A 27,707-nucleotide genomic window follows, 5' to 3' on the forward strand; every position below is an offset into this window, starting at 1 on the left:
CCTCTCTCTCTCTCTCTCTCTCTCTTTATCATGTAATACTCCCTCCTACCTATGCTCCCTATCTCTTGTGGCTCTGTAGCTCAGTCCTCCACCTCGCCTGCACAGTGCACGCTCATCCCCCTCTTTTCACGTCTTCCAAGGTCATTTTTGAGCTCTCGTTTGCAAAGAGACAGGAATAGCAGGGGCGCTGCAGAATGCCAATGCTGTTCTAGCTGTGTGTGTGCGTGCATGTGTGTATGCGTGTCTGAATGGATTCCTGTGGAGCCGTGCAGCGCCAAGTGAAGCTTCGTTTTTTGGGGGATGCCTGAGGACTGCAGGCAGACAGGATGCAGAAGTTTCTCACTTGCATGGCGGGGAAAGCAGCTTAGTCTGAGTGAGTAGAGAGCGCCGCTGCTGCACTGGACTGGGACTGCCTTTATCCTAATCCCCATCTCCCTCATTCCCTCTCTTCCTCTGACTCCTCTCTTTCATTGGATCTGATATTTGGGAGTTGGATTCCAGGGGGAGCAGAAAGGAGGTCGCTATTTATCTATTAAAGACGCCCATCAGTGTCCCCTTTGAAAAGAAGACATGCTCTGAGAGCCTCTATTTAAAATCCCTCTGTCTCTCCTGTGTCTCCGGTCCTCTGCTCTTCCTCCTCCTCCTCCTGCTCTTCCTCCGGCCGGTTCCCTGCAGAGTCCCGGCTCCACCATGTCCTTGGCGTTCTGTGGGAACGAGAACAACTCGGCGGCCTACAACGTTGACGGGGGGGTTCTAAACAACGGCTGTTTTCTGGATGCGCTAAATGTGGTGCCACATGTTTTCCTCCTCTTCATCACCTTCCCCATTCTCTTCATCGGTGAGTGTCGCTGGGAGGTGAGATCCACCTTCATGCACAGACCACACACACACACACACACAAACACAAACAAATAATAATGTGTCATTATACTGTCTACACACCACACTTTTCAGTTATTATTTCATTCCCTGTGTTAAAACAACCTCTTTGGTTGTCACATTGCCAGCAATGAGAAATCTCTTGAGTAACCTATGGTAGGTCATAAGGACATATTTCTTCAGCTGCAAGTAAAATGTGCCATCATGCATGGCTTTAAGTTTCCACCCTTGCTCACCTTCCCGACTGCTGGCCATTCCATCAGTGTCGCCATCACCGTGTAACAGACTAGCTCTGTCGTCCATTGCCCTCTTACATGAGTTTATGTATACCATGTGCACCTTTTTTGCCCCAAATAGGACAACTCTGTTACTTCACACAACTGGTTTGACACAACTGTCTTGCTCAGTTACACATTACACTCCCTATGTTTTGTATTTGGTTTGTCTTTGAACTGGATCTACACATGCTTTCTTGTATTACCACATTTCCAAAGTTTTGCGTGTTTATGATTTGTCTGTGATACTTTCCCATACTCCAAATTGCAGTGTAGTTTCTATCACTATAACATGTTTTCTTAGATATAACATCTTTATTTTAGCCATGCTAGAGGTCTGTCTGTCAATCTGTTGGACGGTCTGTTCCGCACTTTGGTCCAGACTGAAATATCTTAATGTTTTGCGATCAAATTTGGGGCCAGACCTTCACGTTCCCCTCAGCGTGAATTGTAACAACTCTGGTGTTTCCTTAACTTTTCATTCAGCACCATAATCATGGCAAAATTTCAATTTGCTAATGTTAGGGAAAATGTTAGGGAAGGTTGGTGAATGGTTGATCCAAAAAGCAGAGGCAGCGTTTTGATGATTTAATAAACCCAGAAAATTAAGAAAAACAAAAGGAGTCCTGGAAACGAGCAGGATAATGGGAACCAAAAAATAAAGTCTAAGTAAAAACATAAAACACAGGAACACTAACACGAACCAGGAAGGCTTGTTACGGTTTGGGTGTTTTGTCTTGTTTTGTCTTGTTCTGTTTTCCTGTCTTAATTTCTTAGCCTGGTTATCTGTCTTGTCTTGTGATGTGTTATTTTTGGTCTTGTTTTGTATATGTTCTTGTTTCATGTCTTAGTCCTTGGTCACTCTCTTGTTGTAGTTTCTATCTTTTGGTCTCTTGTTGTCTTGTATGTGTTCTGTTTCCTGTTTTATTGTTTAAATCTTGTTTTCTGTGCCATTGTGTTTAGTGCTACTTCCTGCCTTAGTTTTCCCGCCTTTGTGATTGTCTGATGTCTTCCACCTGTTTCCCAGCCCTTGTGTCACCTGCCTCTTGTTACCCTTTGTATTTGGTCTTGGTGCTCCCCTTGTTCGTTGTCAGATCACTGTAGTGTTCTTTTGTGTCAGGTCTCCCTTGTGTTCCTTGCTGCTGTGTTTCCTGCAACCCAGTCGCACATAAAAACATACCTTGACTACGTTGGTCCAATGTAGAGGGGTTGCAATAATGGTCCTTGAATTCTACCTGTTTGTAAGACTCTTGTTCGGATTCAATTTGTAGTATTTCAAACTGCTGCATTCTCCTCGCCTTCCTGCACTTGGGTCCTAAGGTCCTTAAACCTGACAATATCCATAAATTCCCCCGCACCAACCCTAACAAGACTAACAAAACAGCTATCCACACAGGCAACAAACACACAGTAACACTACAACGATCTGACAACGGACAAGGGGAACACAAAGTCTAAATGCAGAGGGTAACGAGAGGCAGGTGACACAAGGGCTGGGAAACAGGTGGAAGACATCAGACAATCACACGGCAGGAAGTCAAACTAAACAAGACTGCGCAGAAAACAAGACTATCACAATAAAAAAGGAAACAGAAAATATACAAGACACTCCCAAGAGACCACAAGACAGAAACTACAACAAGAGAGCGACCAAGGAATAGGACGTGAAACGAGAACATATACAAAACAAGACCAAAAATAACACATCACAAGACAAGACAGAAAACCAGGCTAAGAAATTAAGACAGGAAAACAGACTAACACAATAAGACAAGACAAGACAAAACACCCAACCCATAACACCGTACTCTTGACCAAATGCCGAAACTGATGACTTACCCATCAGCCTCGTATCCCCAGCGTGCATAAAGTTCTAGCATGTAGGACAGCCTATAGAAGAAGAAAGAAAAGACACTTTATTTATTCATCACATACAATTGTACAGTACAATGTAGTAAAATGTATCACCTTTTCTCCACTGGAAGGGGACCCTAGACTAGTAACCCAATGTTCCATACAGTTTAAAAAAAATAACCCTCTGAGAAGGCTTCATTGGAAACTGTTTTACCCTCATGTTGTCCTCGGGTCAAATTGACTCGTTTTCCTATGTCAGTGGTCTTTTTAACTACTCAATTGTAATTACCCAAAATAACGTGATTGATTCCACGCAACGCTCTTTGGCAAGTACAAATTTCTACTTTAATTCATTTTGGGGTGTCTTTTTCAATTTTATAGTGTGTGTTTTGAAATAGTATTGAGTAAAAGTAGACAAATTCCAGTCAGTGATTGTCCATCAATATACATTCCTTTAATTTTAGTCTAAGTAATTCCTATTTTCTGCTTTTCTAACTCAAACATTGGGTATAATTACCTATAAATGAAGTTTATTGACCATAAATTCCAAAAATAACTGTGAAACTGAAGTTAATAAGTTGGTGTTACGTAATTAAATTGAAAAAAACATCAAAAGTGTTGAAGAAAAGGGACAAAAATGCAAGAAAAAGTTGCTGATTTTCAGCTTAAGGGTTAAAAAAAGGCAAAAAAATACTTTGCAGGTGATTGAATAAACCACCTGTCAATCAAACTCTTGCTCTCCTTTAATTAGTAAATACTTCCAGTTCTGGTATAACTAATGCTATTGTGGCATCTATGCTAACCTCTTTACGAGTATCCATTGTTGTTTTGGACAAACAGTATGTGTTGTCACACACAACCAAACTACACACACACGTAGCTGCTCTTTACAAAAAGGTGATTGGTCGGAACTACTGTGGTTCGGACCCAAATGCTTTACTTTTTACAAACGCCCCCCCTAATGAAACTCTTACCAAAAGGCAGTGTGAGTTCTTAGAGGTTAACCCTCCAAGAGAACCCAGTTGGAGGCTGCGGTGATTCCTCTCTCCGCCCCCTCACCTTGAGCTGCACCGCTTCCACTAACAACGTTGTCACCGAAGACAAATCTTCAGGGGGTGTGGATGCTTTTAATATACTGTATTCTGCACTCCATTCTACCCTGCAGTTTGTGTTGCTGGCTCATGAGCTCAGCTGTAGTCACATCAAGGTGTAGGAGGAAGCTTTGGAGACATCCACCACAACACCTTAATAATACACCAGCAGTCAGAGAGCAGGGTTATTGGACCTCAGTTAGGGCTGCAACTACCAATCATTTCCATTAATCTATGATTAATTTTCCATTAGGATAATAATTTAATTATACAGCCTATACATGTTGACACATTCAGGTCTGACAAGCAGTCCAGAACCCAAACGTGATTCCCTTAATATCACAATAGACAAATAAAACCATCAAATCTTCACATTTTTTGTTAGAAAATGACTGAAACAATGAACTGATTATCAAAATAGTTGATGATTTGATTTCTGTCAATTGCCTAATCATTTCAGCTCTAACCTCCATTAGATTATAAATGTTAATATATAGATTTTGTGTTACACGTGAGAAAAGTTTGCCTGATGTAAGGCACAAATTGGAACGTAGTGTGTGTGTGTGTGTGTGTGTGTGTGTGTGTGTGTGTGTGTGCGTCTTAGCCTGTGCCAACACCTTTCAGAGAAATAAACTGTCCAACAGCTAAGGTGCCAACAATGAACAACCATTAACATAATTTGAGCAGCAGAGAGACGACCGCCATGACTCGTATTATTAACATAAATTGCACTTTAATGACTGAATCATTGTTATATTACAGTCTGAGATGAGACGGACATTTGTCAAAGTGAAAGGAGAAAGTATATGAGAAGCTGTGGACACACAATAAGAGAAAAATAATTGACTTGAGGGTCTTATGCCAGCAGCCATCTGGCCACTCTCATTGGCTTTCTTGCCCAGCAGATTCAAGCGATGTAATGAAAGTGATCTTGGACTCTAAAGGAGCTCTTTTACAGCTGGGAGTCAGTGGTATAATGTACTGTACTTAAGTACATTTTTCACATAGCTGTTCATTTCTTAAGTAGAATCAATGGTGCATAGGCTACTTTTGACTTTTACTTTGTTCATATTTATCTTAAAAACACTCCCGGTCTTCCTCAGCTGTGAAGCCACGTAGCCTGTGTCCTCGCTAGGTAAACGTGTGCAGCATTCACTGTCCTGTGGGAAATAATGCAAAGTCAACCTTCATGCATGTCACTGATCACTGATCGATAAACAGAATTGTAATTTATAATGTAAACCAGGCCACAGATGGTAAGCACAATTACATTAACCTAAATCTAACTTATTTAAATTGCTGCAGCCCATTCTGTTTTTTTATTATTATTATTATTATTATAATATAAAAGAGACTAAATCACTTTTACTTTTAATTGTAATACTTACAGTACATTCATATCAGGTACTTTTACTTTTACTTAAGTAGGGTTGTCATTGTACTACTTCTACTTTTGCTAAAGTAAATATGTCTCTGGTTATCTGTATTGTTAATTAAGTACTGAGATTTCTCCGTCAATTGAGTCAGTTGAGTTTTTATTTTTTTGCCATTTTAAACTGTCTGCTAACGTTTTAATTTTCCTGCCATTGGCTCTGTAAGTAAAGTGAGACACCCATGATGCTTTAAAAAAAATCATGCATCTCCTGTCACCTGATATAGGCTGGGGCAGCCAGAGTTCAAAGGTCCACATCCACCACAGCACCTGGCTTCACTTTCCTGGTCACAACCTACGCTGGCTCCTCACCTTCGTCCTGCTCTTCATCCTCATCTGTGAGATTGCAGAGGGCATTTTCTCTGATGGGTATGTTTGACACACTATCCAACGATAAACTATCTAATCTAACCTCTAAGTGTAAGTGATGTTTTGGTTATGAATTCCAGACACTGATGACTTAGTTTTGAACAATGATCATTTCAATTATTTTTACTTACTTACTTACTGACCCTTACATTTTTGGTGTATACCTTTTTATGATAATTAGTTTTAAGACAGTAGTGTATACATAATTAACAGACAAAAACAAAAATGAATCAGCCAAATTGCATTTTATTTGGTGTTTTTTGGAGGGAGTCTGCTTAATTGTTGCTGTGTGACAGTAAATCCCCTGATTAGGCCTATTACTAATTAACGCCAATCTAATGAAGCCCATTTCCACCTGAGATGGCAGGTGAATACCATTAACTGCAATTAATAGTTTGCTACTTCATCAACCACATCCTAATATATGAATTGCTCAATAATGACACACTAGAGAATACTGCATGCTCTTCAGTTAACCCACAATCAAACTAATCAGCTACATGAATCCCTCATAATTAATCCAATAGCCTGCAGCAAATATTTACACTGCGAGGGTTGCTTTTTATTTTCACTTCAAAAGCTGTTTTAAACATATATTTCTAAAATTGTATTATTAGATATATTTAAAACTTAATTTAGGGTTAGCATGCAGAAAAGGGTTGCAGTTCAGAATTGAATCCGCGGCCGACACGGCAAGGACTGAGACTTTGTACACGAGGCGCACGCTCTTCCAGGTGAATGAACCAGGCGCCCCAACACATTGTAGTTTTAAGGTTAGTTTACACTTGAATTACTTTAGCCTAACCTTATCAACGCAAGACGTCACTAGCCTAAAAGCTAACGCTAAAAACGGAAAAAGCAACGCTAGCATAATTCAGGAGACATCCAGAAGCTGTTTTTTGTGATGGAGTCCTTTGTTATAATGTTACAGCGGGTTTCCCACCATGTTCTTTACCAAATAAATGAGCACTTTATTATTCCTTATTGGAATTTTAATCAAGACAAAAAGCAAATAATTTAGTTAGCATTCAACAGCTAACGCTAGCTAGCTAACGCTACTGTCTATCACACACTGGCTAAGACAACCACACAAACGTATTTCCAGTAAACATAGGCTCCAATTAAAAAGTTGTGCATTCATTTTTAATGTTTGATCCTGATCTGAGGTTAGAGCTGATATGCCAATTATACATTTATTATAACAAACAGAATACATTATAATAACTATCATAATTACAGGTTTGAAGAGACACAGCTGACCAGAGAATCAATCTCTGCCCATTATCTCTTTAAATTACCCACCTTCTTGTTATTTTGTAGCCTCTTCCTATCTCTGATTGGGTCACATTCATCCTGTAGTTTAATGTGGTCCATGCAAAACATGGTCCATTAAACACTCAGGATTACTGTTTATCAGCCTTTGGCAGACTGGGGCGGGTAACTGCATGCAAATGAAGAGCTCTCCATCTGCTCGCCACTTCACTGGGCTTTTCACACTGACTCCAGTGCTGTGCTAATCAGGCTTTAAACACATTTTGTGTTTTTTTTTCTCCTTTTGATGTTTATGTGCAGGTTCAGCCAATCCCTCCACCTGCACCTGTACATGCCTGCAGCTTTGGCCTTCATGGCTGGCATCACCTCTATTGTCTACTATCATAACATCGAGACCTCCAACTTCCCCAAACTGCTATTAGGTAAACTATTCTTAAATTCACGTATCCTTTGATGATTATTTATATGTATGTGTTTTCTTTCTCATTTACATTTATTTACAGAGGAATGGTTTACTGAACACCGATGTCTTTTTTTAGCAATCCTAAATACCAATTCAAGAACCCAGAGCTTTTTGTGACCTCTGTCAGTACACGATCCGTCCTGCCTACACGATCCGTTCTGCGCATGTGCAATACGTTCTCGCGCGCAGACGATAATGATGATGTACGAGGATTTACCAGGGATTTACGGCACTGCACGATCTGTTCCACAGTAGCGGTCTGCTGTTAGCCTCCACCGGAAAGCTAACAACTTTAGTTTAGCTAACAGCTAATTCGGCTAACCGATAGCTGACAGCTTGTTTCAGCATAAAATAACGTTACTCAAACTAAACAGTGGGAAAAGCAGGCTACAACGAAATTAAGACTTTACAGTAATAATAAAGACAAGTATTGAGGGAGCACAAGTAAAGTATGACTGATGTAATAGCTGTTATGTATTTTAACGGTTATTTTAAGTTTTGAGGGTTTTTACGTGCTGTCTCAGCTGGTGGTAAGCCGAATTAGCTAACAAGCTGTTAGCTAAACTGACGTTAGCTTTCCGGTGGAGGCGAACAGACTTTCTTTAACTGTCCATGGGAACAGATTGGGCAGTGTCTTGGGATAACATTGCTTTCAAAAATCATTGTTGTCAGATATTCAGGATGATATCTTTATAAGCTCAGTCAGTGCTGCCATTTATAGATGAATTCATCACATATGGGGTGACAGCAGCTCACCCTGTAGGGAGTTGGGTTGGGTACTGGAGGGTTGTTTCAAGTCCCTATATGGACCAAAGTAGTGTGGATTGGTAGGCACAATACCCCTCCAATCGCTCAGGGTGCTGTTCCAGCACGGGCATTAGATTCTGGTGAAAGCTCTGCACAGTTTTCTGTGTTTTCAACAAAAATAGATTCATCACAATTATTGTTATTGTTACTATTACACTTGAATAAAATATCCCCACAGCAACAATGTAGTAAATTTTAAGTTAATTAAGTGATCCATGAGAACATTCACCGTATTCTTTGCTGTCAACCCATGATCTATTCATGAATCCCCATCTCTCTCATTTTTAATGCATTAATTCACATTATTTCTATATCACCCTTCACCTTAGTCCATTATGATTGGTCATAAAACTTCAATTTTTACTCCCGTAATGACTACTCTGTTGCTTCTCCTAGGTTGTTTTTTCATCTGCATCATTACTCATCTGTGTTTAGCACTCAATGTTTTACTCCCGTCACGTTGCTGCGCTGCCTTGGGCTTTTGAGTCTCCATATCTCAGTCAGTCTCTTAAGGGTAGTCGTGGAGCACAGCTGGGTTCATCATTGCATGAACAATAACTAATTTCTTTAAGAGACTCTACTACTGACAATAGCATGAGTCTGAGGGGATGATTCTTGCATCCCATCTTCATGGAGTGAAGACAATTGACTTACCTGCTATTAACTGGATTAAAGATGTTGACCCTGAAAGCTGTTGGACACACATCGCTGAAGTGTTGCTGTTCACATCTAACAGGATGAGGAAAGGGAGAAGAGGAGGCTAATAAAAGGAAAGAATAAGGAATTAGAGAAGAGGAAGGCACTCAACAATAAACAATATATCAGACATTATGGTCAAAAGAACAGATACAGAAAATATTACTCTGTAAAAGAACTCAATCGAGCCATGGTTAGACATACATATATAAAATGTAACTCAGTTGAAGGCAAAGTACAACCACATATTGTTCAAATCTAGTTTCAGTCAAACTGCCAAACATTAAATTCAAACTCCAGCTCTAATACGACTGACCGTCTGCTGTCGGGTTATTTGTTTTTTTGGCTCATCCAGTGATTTGCTGTCTCTTTCTGATCCCTGCTAAACCTCCTCAGCCCTGCTGATCTACTGGGTGCTGGCCTTCATTATGAAGACTATAAAGTTTGCCAAGTACACCGAACATGGCATCGGCCCCGGGCAGCTGCGCTACTGCATCACTGGACTGCTGGTGCTGCTGTATGGACTCCTGCTAGCTGTGGAGATCAATGTCATCCTGGGAAGGGTAAGTGTGTAAGCTTGTGACTGTTACCTGTTTTCAGCTTCAGACAGCTCTTCTTCTTGTAATCTGAAATCCAAAATGGCTCCAGAGGTCAGTGATTAGTAAAGTTGCCTAGGGTGACAGTCTGAAAAGCTATTGATGGTCACATTGTTATCAGGGATGTCCCGCTGTAGCCATGTCACTGTGAAACACATGCACGATGCTACACTCGCGAAACTCCCGTTGACACCTTGTTAACGCCGTTGGCTCACCCACTTTATTCCCCCAGGGACCTGGCATGCCCCATGATGACAGATGGAGGATATCGGATAAGGGAATTAAAACTTCTCAAGACAAATAGGCTACAGCACAAATAACAAACCTAGAATCATAAAAAGGAACGACAGACTTAAAAAAAACAATATTATAGCATAAAGGGCCAGATCTTCTAAGCTTTATCAAAGTGACAATAGGAACCTCAGGCTGCCATCTGGGACAAACTTGGTCCAACAGTGTGTCAGCCTGGGGCCACGCAAACTGGCAGAAATGGGATTTACAATATCTTCGAAGTTGATTTTTTTTTAGAGTTGAGAGAACCATTTATCTGGCCGTATTTTATTGATGGCAAAACAAGTCTATTATGGTCTTTTGATTATACAGTTTTTGACATTTTCGGTCTTCTAACCAACAAAGGAAGTGCCAGACTGGTGTACACTTTTCCCCTTTTGCGATAGACAGTTAAATCTGTCAGTCTTTACACTGAGCACACATCTGTTAATGGACCTGACTCCCCTGGGTGAACAGCAGAGAAAGAAATTCTCCCAACATGCCCTGCACTCAGTCTGCTGAGGTTCATTTAGCAGTACATTTTAAATGACCTCTTTTGTATGATTTCAATTGTTTATATAATCACATGTTTGTCTTTGTCAATGCAATGCTATAATTAAATATTACTTACATGATTTTCAATAACCCTGTCTGACTTGGATATGATTGGCTCCCATCACGAAAAACGGCCAACCCTTCCAATTGTTTGATCAAACCAAATTAAATAATACACTAGAAAACATGAATTGGCAAAAAAATGGTGAATATCACTCACATCTTGACACAATTTAAAACATCATGGAAACAGAATATTATGAGACCGTCAGCAAAATGGCATAATAATAATAATTTGTGTTTGTGCTTGCTCACTGACCTAGTTTCCATCAAGCTTAACAGAATGCATTGACTGTTTCACTGTCTTCATATGAAATATTGTGAATCTATGTGACTGCACCACATCTATTCATTGTTTTGTTTTCTGATCAGTCTAATGTATGTGAAAGTAGAATATATAAAATCTGAAGCTTATTGCCATAGCAAAATCAGACAACCTGTGTTAATACAGCCATGACTAATCCGACTAATATGAGTGTTTTAAACCTTTATATACTTATTACGTTGTAGCTCTCCTATGCAGCATTGAGAATATAGAAATTATAATCCCCATAGATGTTGCCACAGATGAGCTGATGTTTCAGGTTCATTGAATGTCTCCGTCTCTATGTCAGCGGTTGTATGTTTTTATATGCCCGCTCCATTTCACGGCCACTGCAGACGCCACAGACAGCTGAGTCACAAATCATAAGTCGTTTCTTTTCTCACAGCGCTACATGTGTTACGCCGAGCCCAAAGAGGTGAAGCCCCCCGAGGACCTCCAGGACCTGGGTGTTCGTTTCCTGCAGCCCTTCGTCAACCTGTTGTCCAAAGGCACCTATTGGTGGATGAACACCTTCATTACCGCCGCTCACAGACGACCCATCGACCTCAAGGTGATCGGCAAACTGCCCATCGCCATGCGAGCCCTCACCAACTACATAAAGCTACGCAAGGCCTTCGAAGACCAAAAGGTCAGTTCACCTCGTTTAGTAATCTTCTTTTCTTTGTGGAAAACATAGGATTGCAGCCTAGTGCTGGGATCAATCAACTAAGTGACAATATTGGGCGGTTCCTCCCATAACGTCCAGTTTTTGTTAATAGTGAGTTGTTAAAAAAGGTTGTACACAATTAACAAAGCAATTGTCTGCATTTGAAGGGTCCCTATCATATTTTAAGTAAAAACTACGCAGGAAAAAAATAGGAAAACCAGTCTTTTTTTTTCTCAATGTGGTGATGTTCATCTCAACTTGGATCTCCCATTCAGACACAAATGAGGATTTAGGGATTTATGTAAGCTCAAGTGCAGTTTGTTTGACTCCTTTGGCCCCACTTCTCTTTATTTTTTTCCCATTTGTTAGTTAAACTGTCTTAATAAATGTTGTGTTTGTAATGTTGAATTGCTGTCTGTTGGTCTGTCTGTCATGGGCATGTGATCTGGGAACCTGACATCTTTTTTGTTTATATACAGTAGCTGTGATCCTTAAAATGTTGTCTCTGTCCTGTGATGACTCATCCGTGGTTTATATGTGACCATTGAACTGTATTCACGTCACATAGATGATTAGTCAATAGTATAAAAACTTAAATGGCATGCTGCCTTTGAACATGTATACACGCTCAAGCTTTTTCTTTCTATCTCAGTATTGTCAAGTTGTTGTCAAGTTTTTATTTGGAAAAGCAAACTCCACCTCTCTAAATGTGATGTGGTTCTGCTCCGCTTTATGCCTTAAGCAGTCAGACCTCCCGGCCAGCTTGAGCCAAATGTGTCTAACTGTCTGTCTGTATCTTTGTCTTTTATGGGTTTCCTCCTGAAGTCAAAAGAAATGCAGATTTAGTGAACTGGCAGCTCCAAATGGTGATAGACTCCCTGTCTTGGGATAACCCCTTGCTCTCGTCTGTTATATGCTGGGATAGTTGAGCCCCCTGCAACTCTAAGCTGGTATCAAGTGGGTGGATGAATGCGGTTCAATAATTAAAAGAAAGCGATTATATCACAGTAAATCCGAAGTTCTGATTTTCACCCCATGTCAGGTCTCCGCTAACATCCTCCAACATTTCCCTTCGTTGGCCGCTAATAGAAAAATGGTTTGCAAAAAAAAACCTCAGCATCATTTTGTCAAGACAGTTTTTCAGTCCAGCTACTTTTACTTGAACAATAGTGCAAAAATATGTTCAAAGTTGTCTTTTCAGCGGTTGTAAATGGTTATCCATGCCTTTGTGTTCTGCCGCATAGAATGATTGTAATGCTCTTCATTCCTGCCATAGCCAAGATGCTGATTACCCGCTACAATTAGTACAAGACTCTGCAGCAATACTACTTACTAAGACCTCATGAGCAAGACCTGCCTCTTTTACCTCGTACAAGACTGAAATCTTAAGGGGACTGTTCTAGTCCCAGGCTGTGAAACAGTTTCCCTCTAGGACTCAATAGCTCATTGGCAAGGACTTGGTGGTTTGATGAAATGAAATCTAAGTCACTTTGGACAAAAGTGATGCAATGCAGCACATTTAAAAAAGGCTTAAAACGTATTTTCCACTGAGCTTTTTTCAAATATAAATGCATTCATTCACAAATAAAGTCAAACAACGCTTCTTGCTAAAATATTGACCTCGACAGCTCTTCAAAATTCATACAAAATGTTTGGTACAGAATAGTCTGTTTTTTTCCACCCTGCTCTTGTCCCAAGGCGGTGTTCTTTCAGTTTTATTAACTCACTGGGATGTTTCCACATTACAAGTTAGTTATCCTTCTTTCCTCTCTCTCTCTGTGTCTCACTTTCGGAGCACGTGCCAGGGGTCAGAGGTGTAGGGCCTCCTGTACAGGGTCGTTGTTTTCCAGTGTTTGGAAGGTCACAGAAATTCGTCACTGCTGCATGTGCGTCCGGTGTGAACGCAATCCCTCTTCCTTCTGGCAGGAGCGAGGGATGAGAGAGCTATAGAAATCCCACTGGAGAGGTGTGGGGGGGAGGAGGAGGGGTTGTTAAGAAGAGCCTTCGGTCTCGAGCCTGGAGGCGGCGGGTCATTCCCATTCTACTGTGAACGAGGCGACATCCCGACCCCTGCGGGGGTGAAAGCACTGCACTGCATGGGAAGCTAGTTTCACTTTGCGTGTGTGAGAATGAAATGTCCTCATTTCTTCTTGTTTGAACCCAAGGTAGTAAGAAAGGATGTGTTTGTTTGTGTGTGTTTGACGTGCACAGTGACACATGAGGTTCAACATGAGCTTGAATGGAAAGATGGAGACACGTAACACGTCACGTTGGTTCTCACAGTTCTGTGAATAACTTCGTCATGTTCACAGAGAAACACACACACACACACACACACTGAACATTTTCTGGGAGTGTTTACTGCACTTCGACCGTCCAGATGTTTTCCGCTGACTGTTGCTAGCTCACAGAACCAAAGCTGTTGTGTTGCTTGTGAAGTTATTATATTTTGGTCAGTAGGTCTTTCAGTCTGCATTGAAAAAAAATCAACTCTGTTCTCAAGTGATTTTTAAAGATTTAAGATTTTCTTTTGTCATTTGAAGAAATAAAAATAAAAAAAACTTTCACTTGCAGTTAAATCCTCATCCTCTGTATCAGCATCATGGTTTTCCAGCATCATTACTCATAGAGCAGTTAAAGGTGACTCACTGAGCACCACTGTGAACTTGCAATTTATCACTATATCCCAAGATGCAACAGCAGGGAGGATAGAAGCCCTGAACTTGACCTCCTTTTGCATGCTTCTATTGCAGTGGTGGAGCATCCCTTGACTTAATGGTGTCAATTCAGCTTTTATGTTCAAGCAACTACTTTCTCTGGCTCTGTTAGCAGACTGTATTGTCTAAAAGGCAATTTATTTTGTTGTTCTGCCAGGTGAGCTCCACAGAGAAATGGTTGCGTATAATTTTGGTGCAGAGAAATAACAAACCGATGTCTTCAACAGCAGCCTCCTTCACTATACCAATGGAACATTGTGAATGTGTTACTGATAGATTGTGGCCTATACATTTAATTTACTGCATATGTTAAGAATACAGTATACATGCTTTTAAAGTAGCCAAATGTTGCTCAGTCACTGCCATTTAGCTGTATTCAGCAAATGACATTCAACATCCGAATGGGGTTCATTTCTCTTCAATGTATTTAATATTTCCACCTCTATTCTCCTTTCTTTTTATCGTACCTCAGAGACCTCAGGGCACAGCAGCCCAGAGCCCAAAGTTGATCTGGCAGGCTTTGAGGAAAGCGTTTGGCAGACCGCTCATTCTCAGCATCACGTTCCGCTTCCTGGCTGACCTGCTGGGCTTTGCCGGCCCTCTCTGCATCTCCGGCATCGTCCACAACATCAGCAAGGACAACCGCACCATTCAGCAGCCGGTGAGGGGTCAACCATACTGCAAATAGGATTCAGCTGATTCAGATTTTATTTGTAGAACAATGAAACAACCTTGTTCCATCTTGTTTCATTCTCCAGTTTCTTGAGGCTTTCCAAAAGCTTCAACTTTTTGCTTCAACGTTTTGCTGTTACATATAATGTATTTAATGAATATAATGTATGTTCTGTACTTTTTTATATAATATCACACACTCATGACTAAATGAGCAGCACTAAAAGAGATTTTTTCGGGGAAAAAATGAAAATATATAGCGTATAAGCAAACCAAACAGTTTGGGAGACACGTGTGTGCTGCAGCAGGAAACATGTAACTTTCAGACATAAGTGACATTAGTTGGCACAGAAATACTTTATTGATCCCAGAAGGAAAATTCTGTGTTACAGTTTCAATTCAGTTTCAATTCAATTCAATTCAATTCAATTTTATTTATAGTATCAATTCATAACAAGAGTTATCTCGGGACACTTTACAGATAGAGGAGGTCTAGACCACACTCCAGAATTTACAAGGACCCAACAGTTCCAGTAGTTTCCTACAGAGCAAGCAACAGTGCGACAGTGGCGAGGAAAAACTTCCTTTTAGGCAGAAACCTCGGACAGACCCAGGCTCTTGGTAAGCGGTGTCTGACGGGCCCGTTGGGGCTAGAATGAAGAGTGGAAATAACAAAAGTAGAAAAATAGTAGTTTGTAGCAGTTCTTTGTAGTAGTTCATGGCAAAGCAGGGCACTGTGGGCATTAGAAGGCACAGCAGGACGTAGCTGGGCATCGCAGAGTATAGCAAAATGAACATGGCATCGCAGAACGTTTAGCAGGACCAGGACGACAGCTGCTACCATGATTTTGGAGCCCCTCTGATCCGAGGGAACATGCTGGGGAAAAAAGAACATAAGGACTCCGGGGAGTGACTCCAGTCCACAGTTGCAAGAAGTATATAAATATAAGAATCATAAGGAGTGCGGATATGTACGGTATTTACATAGTTAAAGGAATTTTATGATACAGTAATTCCATAATTAAGGTATTGTAATGGTGAACAGTAATAATGTCTCAGAACTGAGACAAGGATTCAGACACAGACAAACACATCTTTAGCAGACTTGAAAGACACATCGCAAGTCTTCCTCCTCCCTCTCAAATGTGTATGATGCCCTCTCTCCCTGGTGCACCTGCCTCAATGCTGTACTAATTTTATCCTCATCAAATATTCAAGACTAATTGCTGGCGGAGTTGTCTCAGATTCTACAGGGCAGACTGCCATATGCGACAGCCGCTCAGGCATCCTTCTGTAAGAAGTACTCTTAAACTATTAATTTGATATTCACGTCCGCACGAACCAGGGTAATATCAAAAGTTAATTGGAAAATGGATAAAAGCCTTGGCAAGCACTACAAGTAAATGCTCTCGACAGGATGTCAGTTTACAGAGAAGATTGAAAATGTTTGTGAAATTGTGACAATTTGAACCAATGACACTTCAGCAGGATAGCCTGCTGTGCTTTTCTATGTTTCTGCTTTTCTCTCTATAAGTCCCTGCCTGGGAAAAAGTCAGTTCTTTTTTTTGCAGTGGGATGAGAAAAAAACGAATGTATTTAGACCACCAAGGCGATGTAATCATGTCATGCTACCAGATAGCTAGTATCTAGCTACTAAGGTTAGTCTTAAGTCATTGACATCAGCAGTCAACAACAATGTCAATTATAATAGTATTATGACACTTCACTTTGGCATGTATTAATTAGTAATACTTCTGTAAACAGTATAAATAAACAGAGGTTTTTAGAGAACCAAGGAGATGTAATCATGTTGTGCTTCTAGCTAGCTAAATGCTGGCTAGCTAGTATTAGTGGTTGTTGGATTTGTGAGATCTTGCAAATGAAACTTAATATCTCACAAATGAAACTCAATATTTTGCAAAACATCAACAAAGTCAAGATCTTGCAAAACAAAGTCAAGATCTGAAAGTTAAGCTCTGGCTTGTCTTGTCTTCTCTGCCTCCATGTCTTCTCTGGGGCACCGTAAAAAAGAGACCTGATCCATTCAACAGATTTGGTTGTGGAGTTGAGGCTAATTTCTAATCAATAATTTGTAATCCTGAGTGAATGACCTCTACATGCAGAATTAATTAATCTTTGATGGAGATACTGCATCTCTCTTGCAACTGAGCCATTCTCATTTGGTTTCCAGTTCACACTCTGCATATGAGCTGTGTGACTCCTGGCTCCCCCTCCCTTCAGTTGGATTGGATTTCACACACAATTTTGTTGCCTGCTGTGAAATGGAAATTATACATTTTACAGCTACCCTTGACTTTGATTTGTGATCACTGACAGAAAATCTCCAAGTCAAATCCAATCTCGCAAAGTTCAGTTTGTGTGATTGAGGACCTGACCTGACTAACGATTATAAACTGGTCGATATCTTTCTCTTGCCCTCTCCCTGTGTGTCCCTGCTTCCAGATAAAGTTGCTGGGGATCAATTTTATTTCCTCCAAGGAGTTTCTGGAGAATGCATACGTGCTGACCGTGCTGCTCTTCTTCGCCCTGGTCCTTCAGAGAACCTTCCTCCAGGCCTCCTACTACGTGGCCATTGAAACGGGCATCAACCTGCGCGGGGCCATTCAGGTACAGGAAATTCTCCATGTAGCATGTGACTGCCAAAAACACTTTATTGAGGTTCTACCGTTTGTCCACAAGGAACTGAATGTGGTTGTCATCTCCCCAGACAAAAATCTACAACAAGATCATGCGTCTGTGCACCTCCAACATGTCCATGGGCGAGTTAACTGTTGCTCAGATCTGTAACCTGGTTGCTATAGATACCAACCAGCTCATGTGGTTCTTCTTCCTCTGCCCTAACCTGTGGGCCATGCCACTACAGGTAAGAAAATTGCTTTTCTACTATTGAGTTTTTGCGGTCTCGTTAAGAGGCGTAGCCCCGACTTGGATTTACCTTTTCAGTAGGCACATATCATTTTTGCCATTTTGTTGCCTTTCTGTTATTGCATGGCTCCTTCCTTGTATTGTGAATTGTTGCACTATTTTCTTTGTGTTAACCTTTTCAAAGATGTTTGTTTTTGTTTACACTGCATTGGATTGTTGTGTGATGCATTGTGCTGCATTTATGGCCATATCTAACATTAAAGGTGCCCTGCCACAAAAAAAACTTTTGACTATTTGAAATATATTATCTCTATATGTGTTTGTTTCTATATGTGTTCTGTGTGAACTGCTACCTCCTCTGTCAGCTCTAGCCACTGAAAGGAAATAAAAGAAGAAATCGGGCCAATGACAGCTGGTCAGTCTGACGTCATTTTGCCTGAGCTCTTTACTATTCATGAACATGAAAGTACTTTTTGCTATTATGAACTCGCCCAGTTGTGCTGGGTAAAGGATGGTGATAGCCAGGCTCTCATTGTCTAGCCAATCAGAGTCAAGCAGCTTAGGTCATTGAATATTAATGAGAACTGGCACAAATGGAGCTGACTCTTCCTGCAGGCTTTCTATACCATGCTAGAATGGCTTGTAACAAGGTAACCAAGGCATTTTTTTCACAAAAAAATGCCACAATCCATGGTTCAGTTATTTATTTATTTATTCAGTTAGTTCAGACATTACCACAAAATAATGAAATACGTGTGGCAGGGCACCTTTAAGGAAACCAAGGTCCGGACTTAAACAACGCCAAGATACAACTTGTTCCTCTGTCTGATCATCATCACCATCATTGCTTTTGGGTGGTGCATGACTGAGTAGACGGTGAAGTGGATTATCTTGTCGTAACGAAACGATCTTTGGTCAACGCAGTTTTTTTGTTTCAACTTGTCTTGCATTTAAAGCTACTTACATAAAATAGTTGCTATTCAAATGTCTCGAAATGTGCATATTAAAATGCCCCTTTCGGGCCTGGCTGCATGTTGTCTTTATTATAATATATCATGACTTGCATTTTCTTTTCTTATAAGGTTCATAGCACAGGGCAGAGCTTACTTAACGAACGCGAAATATGGAATTGTGCAGAGATGTGAAGGCTGAGAAAGGAGCGTCACGCGTTACAGCCCCTCTGGGAAGATTCACTGCAAATGTGTGCAGTGGATTGCTAGCCTGAGACCTTCACACTTTATATTGGCCGAGTCGAGTAGAACTTTATTTGTCCCCAAAGGTGCAATTGGTTTTGCCGCAGTGGCGACACAAGATCGATTCAAATACATCAATGAATAGCAAACATATTTTGGCTGAGGGTATGAATGGGTGTTTGAATCTGTTGGTTTTGACTAGTGGGTATTTCAAGCACAAACTACAAAGCAGGGTCTGAAACCCTAGGTGCAGGGGGTGGATTCGGCTTTCTTTAACAGCTGTCTGTTACGCATACAAATCAGACTATCCTATAAGGGAATTGTGTATTTCATGACCCAAGTACTGTATGATCAATATTGATATTCATAAACCAATACATTCTCAGGAGAAATTAGAGTTGAAACTAACCATCCTGGCGAATCATCATAAAAACACTATTTCAGCAAATACTGGAGGTCAGTTAGTTTCTAAAGGAAACCTGCTGACTATTGTGCTCTGTCTGTCAATTGTTTTATTTTTTATTCTTTGTGCTCAATTCAATATATTTTCTTGTCATGCTTACCTGCTGTTTCTTTCTACCCTGTGGCTTCTAATCCAACTTTGCCTGAAATAGACATGTTTTTTTTTGCAGCAAGCCATACAGTAAAGTAGTAATACACAATACACTGATTCTATTCTGTATGGCCTGATATTTCTTCGGACTTATTATTGCTTGGTTGGCACCACGTACTGTGTCCTCATATCTCTTTCCAGCAGGAAGCACTGTCCCATATGTTTCTCTTTTGCATGACAAACTCATTCCCGCCCGCAAGTGTTTCATTAATTTGAAATGCCAAAAAGACGACTGAGACAAAAAATACAAGGATGAATCCCAGGGACCATAATATTTGGTAACTTATTATTGTACATACAGGACTCCGTAACCGGCCAGGGACACAGATGTTTGTCAACTGACATCGTAAATTGTAATTTCTACATAGGGGCTCTACAAAGACTATAAATAAATAAATCATCACCTTGACACTTGACATTTTAGTTTGCCTGAGGTACTGTCTACATGGTAACCTTTGCCTTTTCAATAACATTTTTAAAGACAGTTTAAAGGCGTTAACCATAGATTGGTCAAACAGGCAGCAAAAAATTTGAGAATGTCATGAATAAAAAGGTCAGAAGGAGGCTTCGTTAACACCCTTCAGTAGCCGTATGCTGCTGCTGGTTCCTCTGAGATCTGAGCTGCATTAGTACCCGTACCTACCTGTCTCCCCCAAACTGCGAATGAATCCATCGTGCTTTATTTTAACTGCCCACTACCCTGATGGGATGCAAGATTGTGCTTTTGAAAGACGGTCATTTTCTAAGGCTTTGTTGCAGCTTCCATTTACAATTGAATTCCCATGTTTTTCAATCAAATGACTGGACTGATGTTGGCCTTTTTTGTCAACTCTCCGAATGCATGATAACAGGAATGGTTTTCCAGATTATCTCTCTCCAGGGACCAGTTCTGTATCGCCTCAAACCTTTTTGCACGTAGTGTGTTCAGTAGTAGGCCCTTTTCACAGCAAACTATTTTACTTGTCATAGGAGCAAATGCACAGGAAACTGCACATTTGCATTGTGTAGCTTGCTAGCTTGACGTTTGTTGTTGTTTTCCGTCATGAAGGGATTTTAAGAATGGCAACAAGCAGAGAGCTTAAAATGAGGGATAAAGTCTGATACCACTCGCCGGATGTTAGGCTTTATCCTGGAAATGTACGTTGATCCAGACTAGATATTTGTTCAAGTGACCACAGGGACAAACTCCCAAATGGTTAGTAGCAAACTACAGTAGTTCTTGAGGTGCTACGGGATGCAGTTCTAAAGCAGTCTGGATTATAAGGAGCTATTATGCATTATATAACTGTATGTATCGTGACACTATTTAATAAGAACAAACACTTCAATCAGATGTGATCCATCTGAGAGGCTGACAGAAACGGCATAAGGGTTAGTGGCTCTACAAGTGCACACTGCCATGCTAAATATCATGGTTACATAAGACTCATGCCTAAGTGGCAGAACTACAAAGAACTGAAAACACATCTTGGATCACATCCACCCACCACCCACCTTTAATACTTTAGTTGTCGTTACATTCCAGCATGCGCTGCTGCGGTTTCATCAAAGAGGTGTCCTGGCTGTCTCTGTCTAAGTGCCGCTGCTTTCAAGTGCCCGTCTGGTCACCGCCCAGAGCAGGCACACTTTGCTCCTCCACCCCCTCTCTTCTGATCTGATGTTGTACATCACTCGGCGGCGCCAGGCAAACCAGCGAGCCACCGGCTATTTGCATTACAAAGTAGATTCCAGTGACACTGACATATTAAGGAGTGGGTGTGTAAATGTGAAATGTCACTGGTTCTGTGTGTCGTGGTGATTCCTGAATCCAGCATGCATTCAGTATGATGCCAAAGATAGTGGGAAGAAGCCAAGGGCACGTAGAGACATGAGTCATTGGTGTTGTAAACCGGGATACAAATACAGTAGTTATTCTCTGGTGGTGGATGGAAAAAAACTTTATTTTTATCATTATTACGTCATTGTTCAAGTAATCGTTGTGTATTCGAATTCCAAAAGCTTGTAGTCATGTCCAGCTTTCCATGTTCCTTCACTTTTAAGCATGAACATCAGTTTATACATCCTGACAATGATGTTTCTTCAAACGCTGCTATCAGTCTGCTTTGCAGGTATCAGAAATTATGGTTTTAAGATGTACGTCACCTGCCTTATTCTTGCAATACATGCTGATGTCATTATGCTCAAAGTCACTGCCTCTTTGGACATCCCGTATTCCACATTTTTCTCTCTTATAATGATACCGTTCTTTCTTTCCTTGTATCTTCCACTCTCAGATTATTCTGGGAGTGATCCTGCTCTACTACCTCTTGGGAATCAGTGCCTTGATTGGAGCGACCGTCATTGCTGTGTTAGCTCCTGTACAATACTTTGTGGCCACCAAGCTGTCCCAAACACAAAAGAGCACCCTGGTGAGTATTTTCTTTGGCTCTTTTACAACGATGCAGTACTGGTTGTGACTATTTTTGATCTATCTTTAGCCAATACATGCGGCTATGGAAGGCAGTGTTTGCCCGTCGGGCAGGCAGATGTTCGGTCACTTTGCCCAGACTAAATTATCTTTAACTGTTGTTGTATTGCCATGCAAATTTGTACAGACATTAAATGCTGATGGATTGATTTGTAGAATATTTTGTACAAGAACTAATGATGACCAGATGTGTCCTCATGGCTTTGCTGATTGCCGGACTTGTCATCTGCCACCGGCAGGTCAAACTTTTGACTTTTTCTGTGAATTATCTCAACATCTACTGGATTAATTTACACATATTTTGATACAGACACTCATGAGTCCCTGAGGATGAATCCTGCTCACGTTGGTGATCTCTTGACTGTTCCCTTAGTACCACCATGAGGTTGACATTTGTTGTTCAGAGTGAATTTTTTTCTTGGATGCAATTAGCTGCAGACATTCAAGGTCCCAGTGTACTTTCCCTTAACTTATCATCTAGCACCATAATCAGGACAAAGCCTCAATTTGTCCACTGCTTTGATTTCCTTTGCAATCAGCATTGCAGCCTCACACAGCTGCTAGCGTTACTTTAGTCTCTTTGTTTTGTCATAATCATGTTGGAATTAAAAAATCTTAGAAACCTATTTTTCTAGTACATCACAGAAAAATGTCTTTAATTGGTGTGAACTCTGAGCTGCGTGTGTTTTAATGAGATCACGCAGAACTTTGCAAACTGTGTTGGCCAATATTGGCGTGACCACCTTATTCCCGGTAATGAAGTGGAAGCAATTAGGGTGTAGAATAAACACTTACACACACATATACACACGCACTTAGCTGGACACCTCAAATTAAGAGTCGTTGTCCTCTTAGAGAATCAAATATTTGTTTTATCTGGATAGAAAAAATTACACAAGATATGCTCATCTCACTTCAAGCATTTTGCTGCAAAGCTGCTATTCAATATGTTCAATCCAATAAAACGATTTCCTGTTTCAAACTGTTTCCTTTAGTTGTTGACATAGTGGAGCAGGATTTTATACCAGGGAAGAAACACTTTAATTTAACGGCTTAGATGTTTGTGTTGGCAATTGCACCCATGAAGTAGACTTCACGCCGACCTCTGGCTGCACCTCTTATAGTTTATGTCCTTGATGTGTCAGGTTACGGATGTTTAATCAAAGTCTCCCTTTTTTCTACTTGCAGGAATATTCCAGTGAACGTCTAAAGAAAACCAATGAGCTGCTGCGGGGCATCAAGCTGCTAAAGCTGTACGCCTGGGAACACATCTTCTGTGACAGTGTGGAGGAGACCAGGGGCAAAGAGCTCACCAGCCTGCAGGCCTTTGCTCTTTACACATCCATCTCCAGTAAGGCACTTTTTCTCTGCACACAATTAACTTTGCTCTCTCACATTTTGCATATTTTGTAAAATGTAAGGTTTTCGTGTCTTTTGATTATAAAGCAGGTTAAAGTGCTATATTAATGCTCTGAAAGTATAAAAATGTTCACTCCACATAGAAATGCACACAGACCATATTCTGAAACTGTGCCTTAAAACAAGCTGCCAGGACTTTTGCACCCCTGTGATGTCAAAACTATACTTATAAACATATCAGCATAATATAAAGTAATGCTACTGTGCTGTTACAGTCATTCCCTGGCTGAAATGATAGTGGAGAGATGGCAAGATTGCATATGTAGAAAAGAGATAGTGTTTCAGACAAAGGTTGAATATTCAGACAATCAGTTGAGAAAAAATATTTTTTAACATTAAAGCACTAAATACTAGCAAACATCAAACATGTTCTTGTAGAAACCCAAAATACAAGCATGAATCTAAAAAAGTAGGATAATATGGAACAAATTATTGAATAAAACCATTCACAGGAAGGCACACAGCTTCACACTATATAACTATTTACTTGACTATTGTATTTTTATTTTTATTCCAACTTTATTGAACCCCACAATCTCCACTCAAAATGTATAATTCAAAAGTAACTGCATGTAAAGATAACTAATGTGTTAGTCACAGCTAAAATGGATTATTGTACTTTTTCATTTCCCATTTACTCTACTTAAGGCATCACTGCATAAAATGGTGACTCAATACCTTTTGGTTTTCTACAGATTGTCCTCAATATAACCAGTTGAATATTGGCTGCAGTCTGCATGGCTCCAGTCCTGTAATAGACTGTTTCCAAAATAAAATCAATCAAGACTGAGCGGTCAGGATTTCCTCCTTGACAAGAGTAATGGAACAGAACAATGTCATGACCGTAATAGAAACCCAGATTTATCTACCATTAAAGGAGAACTCCGGTCGATTTCAACATGTAACTCTGTTGTTTGGAAATTTGGAGTGTAGGAAGAGGCTGACAGCACTTCAACCTGCAGTTCAAGAGTTCAAGAGCTATCATGCATGCACATAGGTAACAGTGGGCTCTTGAACTTTTGACCTTTTGCAGCCGCTGCTCTTCTCTCCTTGGTCCACTGTGGTGTCAAGTTACAGCCTGTTTCTACATAGTCATTACTAAGGCCATAACAATGGCAAATCTTTAATTTTTTACTGTGGAAAAAATACATTTTGGAATATTGGATTGTGTGAGTTTGACAATCAACTAGTGTGGACTTCACTGGAGAACAGGAAATAAGCAGTGGTATGGATCAACATAACTTTTATGCCTTTCTGTCACATCTACTGCAGTCAGATTCACTGTAATCCCTCGGAAGGAATCACAACACATGGTTAGGCACTTGTAATGACATTTTGAACATGTTTAGAGGCTGAAAACACGTTTAAAATTTGCCCTGTTTAGGCCTGTTGGGTGCTAACTCTAGCAGGAGGATAACACGGTGTAGGCAGCAGCGATTGGTTACTATTTTTTGCGGCTGACAGCACTCCAAATTTCCAAACAATAAAGCTACGTGTTGAAATCAACTGAAATTCTCCTTTAATATGAAGATGAAACAACACTGCCACTGCAGTTACAACCATTTTTTTCATCTTGACAATCCATTCATTTTGAACATGGTATTTCATGACATTTTAAATTAACTGCATAGTTGACAATGGAGTGTAGCAAAAAATAGGCAACAAAGGGGGAAGATGAGCCACAAATTTCCTTATGTCTTTACCCAGCATGCACTTGGAGCAGCAGCACACCACAAGCAATACATTTTTGAGTTAGTTTAATTGGTTTTGAAAAATATCTGCAAGTTAACATGGATAAACTACTGCTTTTTTGTTGTTGAGAAAAAACATTGTACAGTAGCAATACAAAAAAGTCAAAATAGTAATGAAATAGTAACTTAAACATTACTTTACATTGTTTATTTTCACTTGGTCACAGGAAGATGCCTTCACATCCTCATGTCTGTTTCTTTTCCTACTTTCAGTTTTCATGAATGCAGCCATTCCCATAGCAGCTGTATTGACGGTGAGTTTAAATTCTATCTCTACCATTTCAATCAGGAAAGACATATTTCAAGATATGCAAACAGGTAACCTGTACCAAGCCTTTGGCAATTAGACTCCATCGCTATACGAATAGTTTGTAAATCGGGCTAGAGAACCATCATAACCCCTGATGAAATCTAGACACCGGTGGTGCAACGAAGGAGCCCGAAGACCAGACCAAAGGAGGCTCCGGACCGGTCATCTGGAGTAGATTAGTTTGCTGTTATGCAACAGTTATACACAGCGATTTCACACAGTGACATGATTTTAAAGTTAGGTTTTCCTGAAAGTATATTTGCTGGGCTACATTAGTTCACCTAAGTGTAAATGATCCAAACTACTTGGCTCAACATGCTTATAGTTGTGTCTAGTTATAAACAGATAACAGCCAATAACTACTGAGAAGAGAGCATCCTGTTTGCTTTCTGTGTGCAGCTCCCTGTGTGAAGGACAGAGTAGAGACAGCACCAGTGTCCAGTGACATTTCACAGTGGAGGACTCCCTGACAGCACACCACTGAATACTGTCTGTATTTATAGATGTCCTTCATGGTTGCAGACTTGGGAGGGTTTCACAAATTGGAAAAATCTGACAGCTAGCAAGGAGAAGGAGGATTGTCACTGACAGACGTAGACTGGTGATAGATTTAACTTTGATTTCACCGTGCTCCTCAACCTCTTGATAGAAAAACTCAAGTTTTGCAGCAACGTGATGCTAAAAGCCAGTACAGAGAATGACTTTAGCTTCTCTTTGATGAGGTTTCACCTTCAAAGTTTAAAGATCTGAATCCGTGCTGTTGAGACTAACCTTGGCTATTTTCTCCTCCCTCTCATCCTGCAGACGTTTGTCGTTCATGTTCACATCTCCGAGGACGCTGATCTGTCCCCAGCTGTGGCCTTTGCCTCTCTGTCCCTCTTTCACATCCTGGTCACCCCCCTCTTCCTGCTCTCCAGTGTGGTGCGCTCCACCGTCAAGGCTCTTGTTAGGTGAGAAATTAAAAAATATATTTAAACAAATGACAGTAGAGTTCAATGTCAGGGCTTATCTTCTTTTTTGAAAATAAAAATGACAAAGAATAGTTTCATAATTATAGCACTTGGTTAAAATGGTTTGTTTTTTATATGTTTATTGGTTAGAAAATGTCACTGCAGCAGCGGAAACACGAATGACAATAAACAAATTAGAGAAAGCGACATGATTGGATGAAACACTTGACCTTTTCCTGCAGTAGGTGGATCAGCTGCTTTATCAAATCAGCCTTTGTTCATGTAACAAAGTGCCTCAATTTTCTGTTGTTTTATCACAAGTCTCTGTGTCTCTGACCAAGACGTGCTTAATTATTTTAGCATTTAGCTTCACAATTAGTGTGGCAGTCATGACGTCTTGTGACTAGTCTTTATGCTGCACAAGTCAGTAACTCCCATGTATGCTGTTTTGCTTATTATATTGACTGATGCAGTTGATGTACAGCAGGGCAACACAGAGACAAATGATTATTTAGTTTTTTAGCTCACATTTAGCTTAAATCTGCAAGCTGAAGGTGGAGGGGTGGCGTGTAGCCTTGACCAACTGCCACTTTGCTCCTTTGAAAGCCAGGATGTCTCTCTCTCATGGGTGGAGAACACACCTATCGCCATTTCTAGCTGCTGGGGGACCATAAGCACCCCGAGTGTATGCGTAATAGTGTAAAAAATCTCATAATGTGGAATTCTCATGCCATTTGACCTTTAAAGGTTGGGTTTTCAGTAAAAACCACAATAGAAACATACTGCACTGTGGGGTAATTTCAACTTCGTTTAGTCTGAGCTTCAAGGGAGTCTATGGGGCACAATAGTTCAAGTGTTCACTTTCCATGCATAATTGGACATTATGAAAATTAGAAGAAAATGTCAATGTCACATGGGTGTTCTGTGAGTAGCAAACTTTTGGTTATTCACTCCTTCTTGAAGCATAATCTCTACCGAGTGGGACTGAATGTACTGCTTAAAAGATTAAAGCCGTTTTTCAGAATGTCTGCCTCATAAAGTCAATAAAGCAGAACTCTTTTCCTTGAGACTGTTCAGGCAAGGAGAGCATGCCAGTTTAAATCCCATCATCCATATCCTGATGTCTTTAAAGGGCAGGA

The 27,707-nt window shown here is 40.5% G+C and overlaps 1 protein-coding gene across 6 annotated transcripts in view; it reads left to right on the forward strand.

The window, feature by feature from the left end:
* The window catches only part of abcc8 (ATP-binding cassette, sub-family C (CFTR/MRP), member 8), an 80,487-nt gene that overhangs the window by 2,721 nt on the left and 50,059 nt on the right, over window positions 1–27,707 (forward strand). For 5 of the 6 annotated variants that reach the window (XM_034879426.1, XM_034879428.1, XM_034879427.1 and 2 more), the window contains exons 2-13: window positions 676–838; window positions 5,759–5,900; window positions 7,473–7,594; window positions 9,535–9,701; window positions 11,330–11,572; window positions 14,780–14,968; window positions 17,443–17,607; window positions 17,708–17,863; window positions 21,945–22,079; window positions 23,327–23,489; window positions 25,522–25,562; window positions 26,423–26,568. In XM_034879426.1, coding sequence (XP_034735317.1) covers window positions 676–838; window positions 5,759–5,900; window positions 7,473–7,594; window positions 9,535–9,701; window positions 11,330–11,572; window positions 14,780–14,968; window positions 17,443–17,607; window positions 17,708–17,863; window positions 21,945–22,079; window positions 23,327–23,489; window positions 25,522–25,562; window positions 26,423–26,568 — 1,832 coding nt within the window. Of the gene's footprint in view, window positions 1–675; window positions 856–5,758; window positions 5,901–7,472; window positions 7,595–9,534; window positions 9,702–11,329; window positions 11,573–14,779; window positions 14,969–17,442; window positions 17,608–17,707; window positions 17,864–21,944; window positions 22,080–23,326; window positions 23,490–25,521; window positions 25,563–26,422; window positions 26,569–27,707 lie in introns of those variants that run through there. The other variant, XM_034879431.1, reaches the window with a different exon arrangement.

The sequence above is a fragment of the Etheostoma cragini genome, chromosome 8 (assembly GCF_013103735.1).
Source record: "Etheostoma cragini isolate CJK2018 chromosome 8, CSU_Ecrag_1.0, whole genome shotgun sequence".
Classification (NCBI taxonomy): Eukaryota; Metazoa; Chordata; class Actinopteri; order Perciformes; family Percidae; genus Etheostoma; species Etheostoma cragini.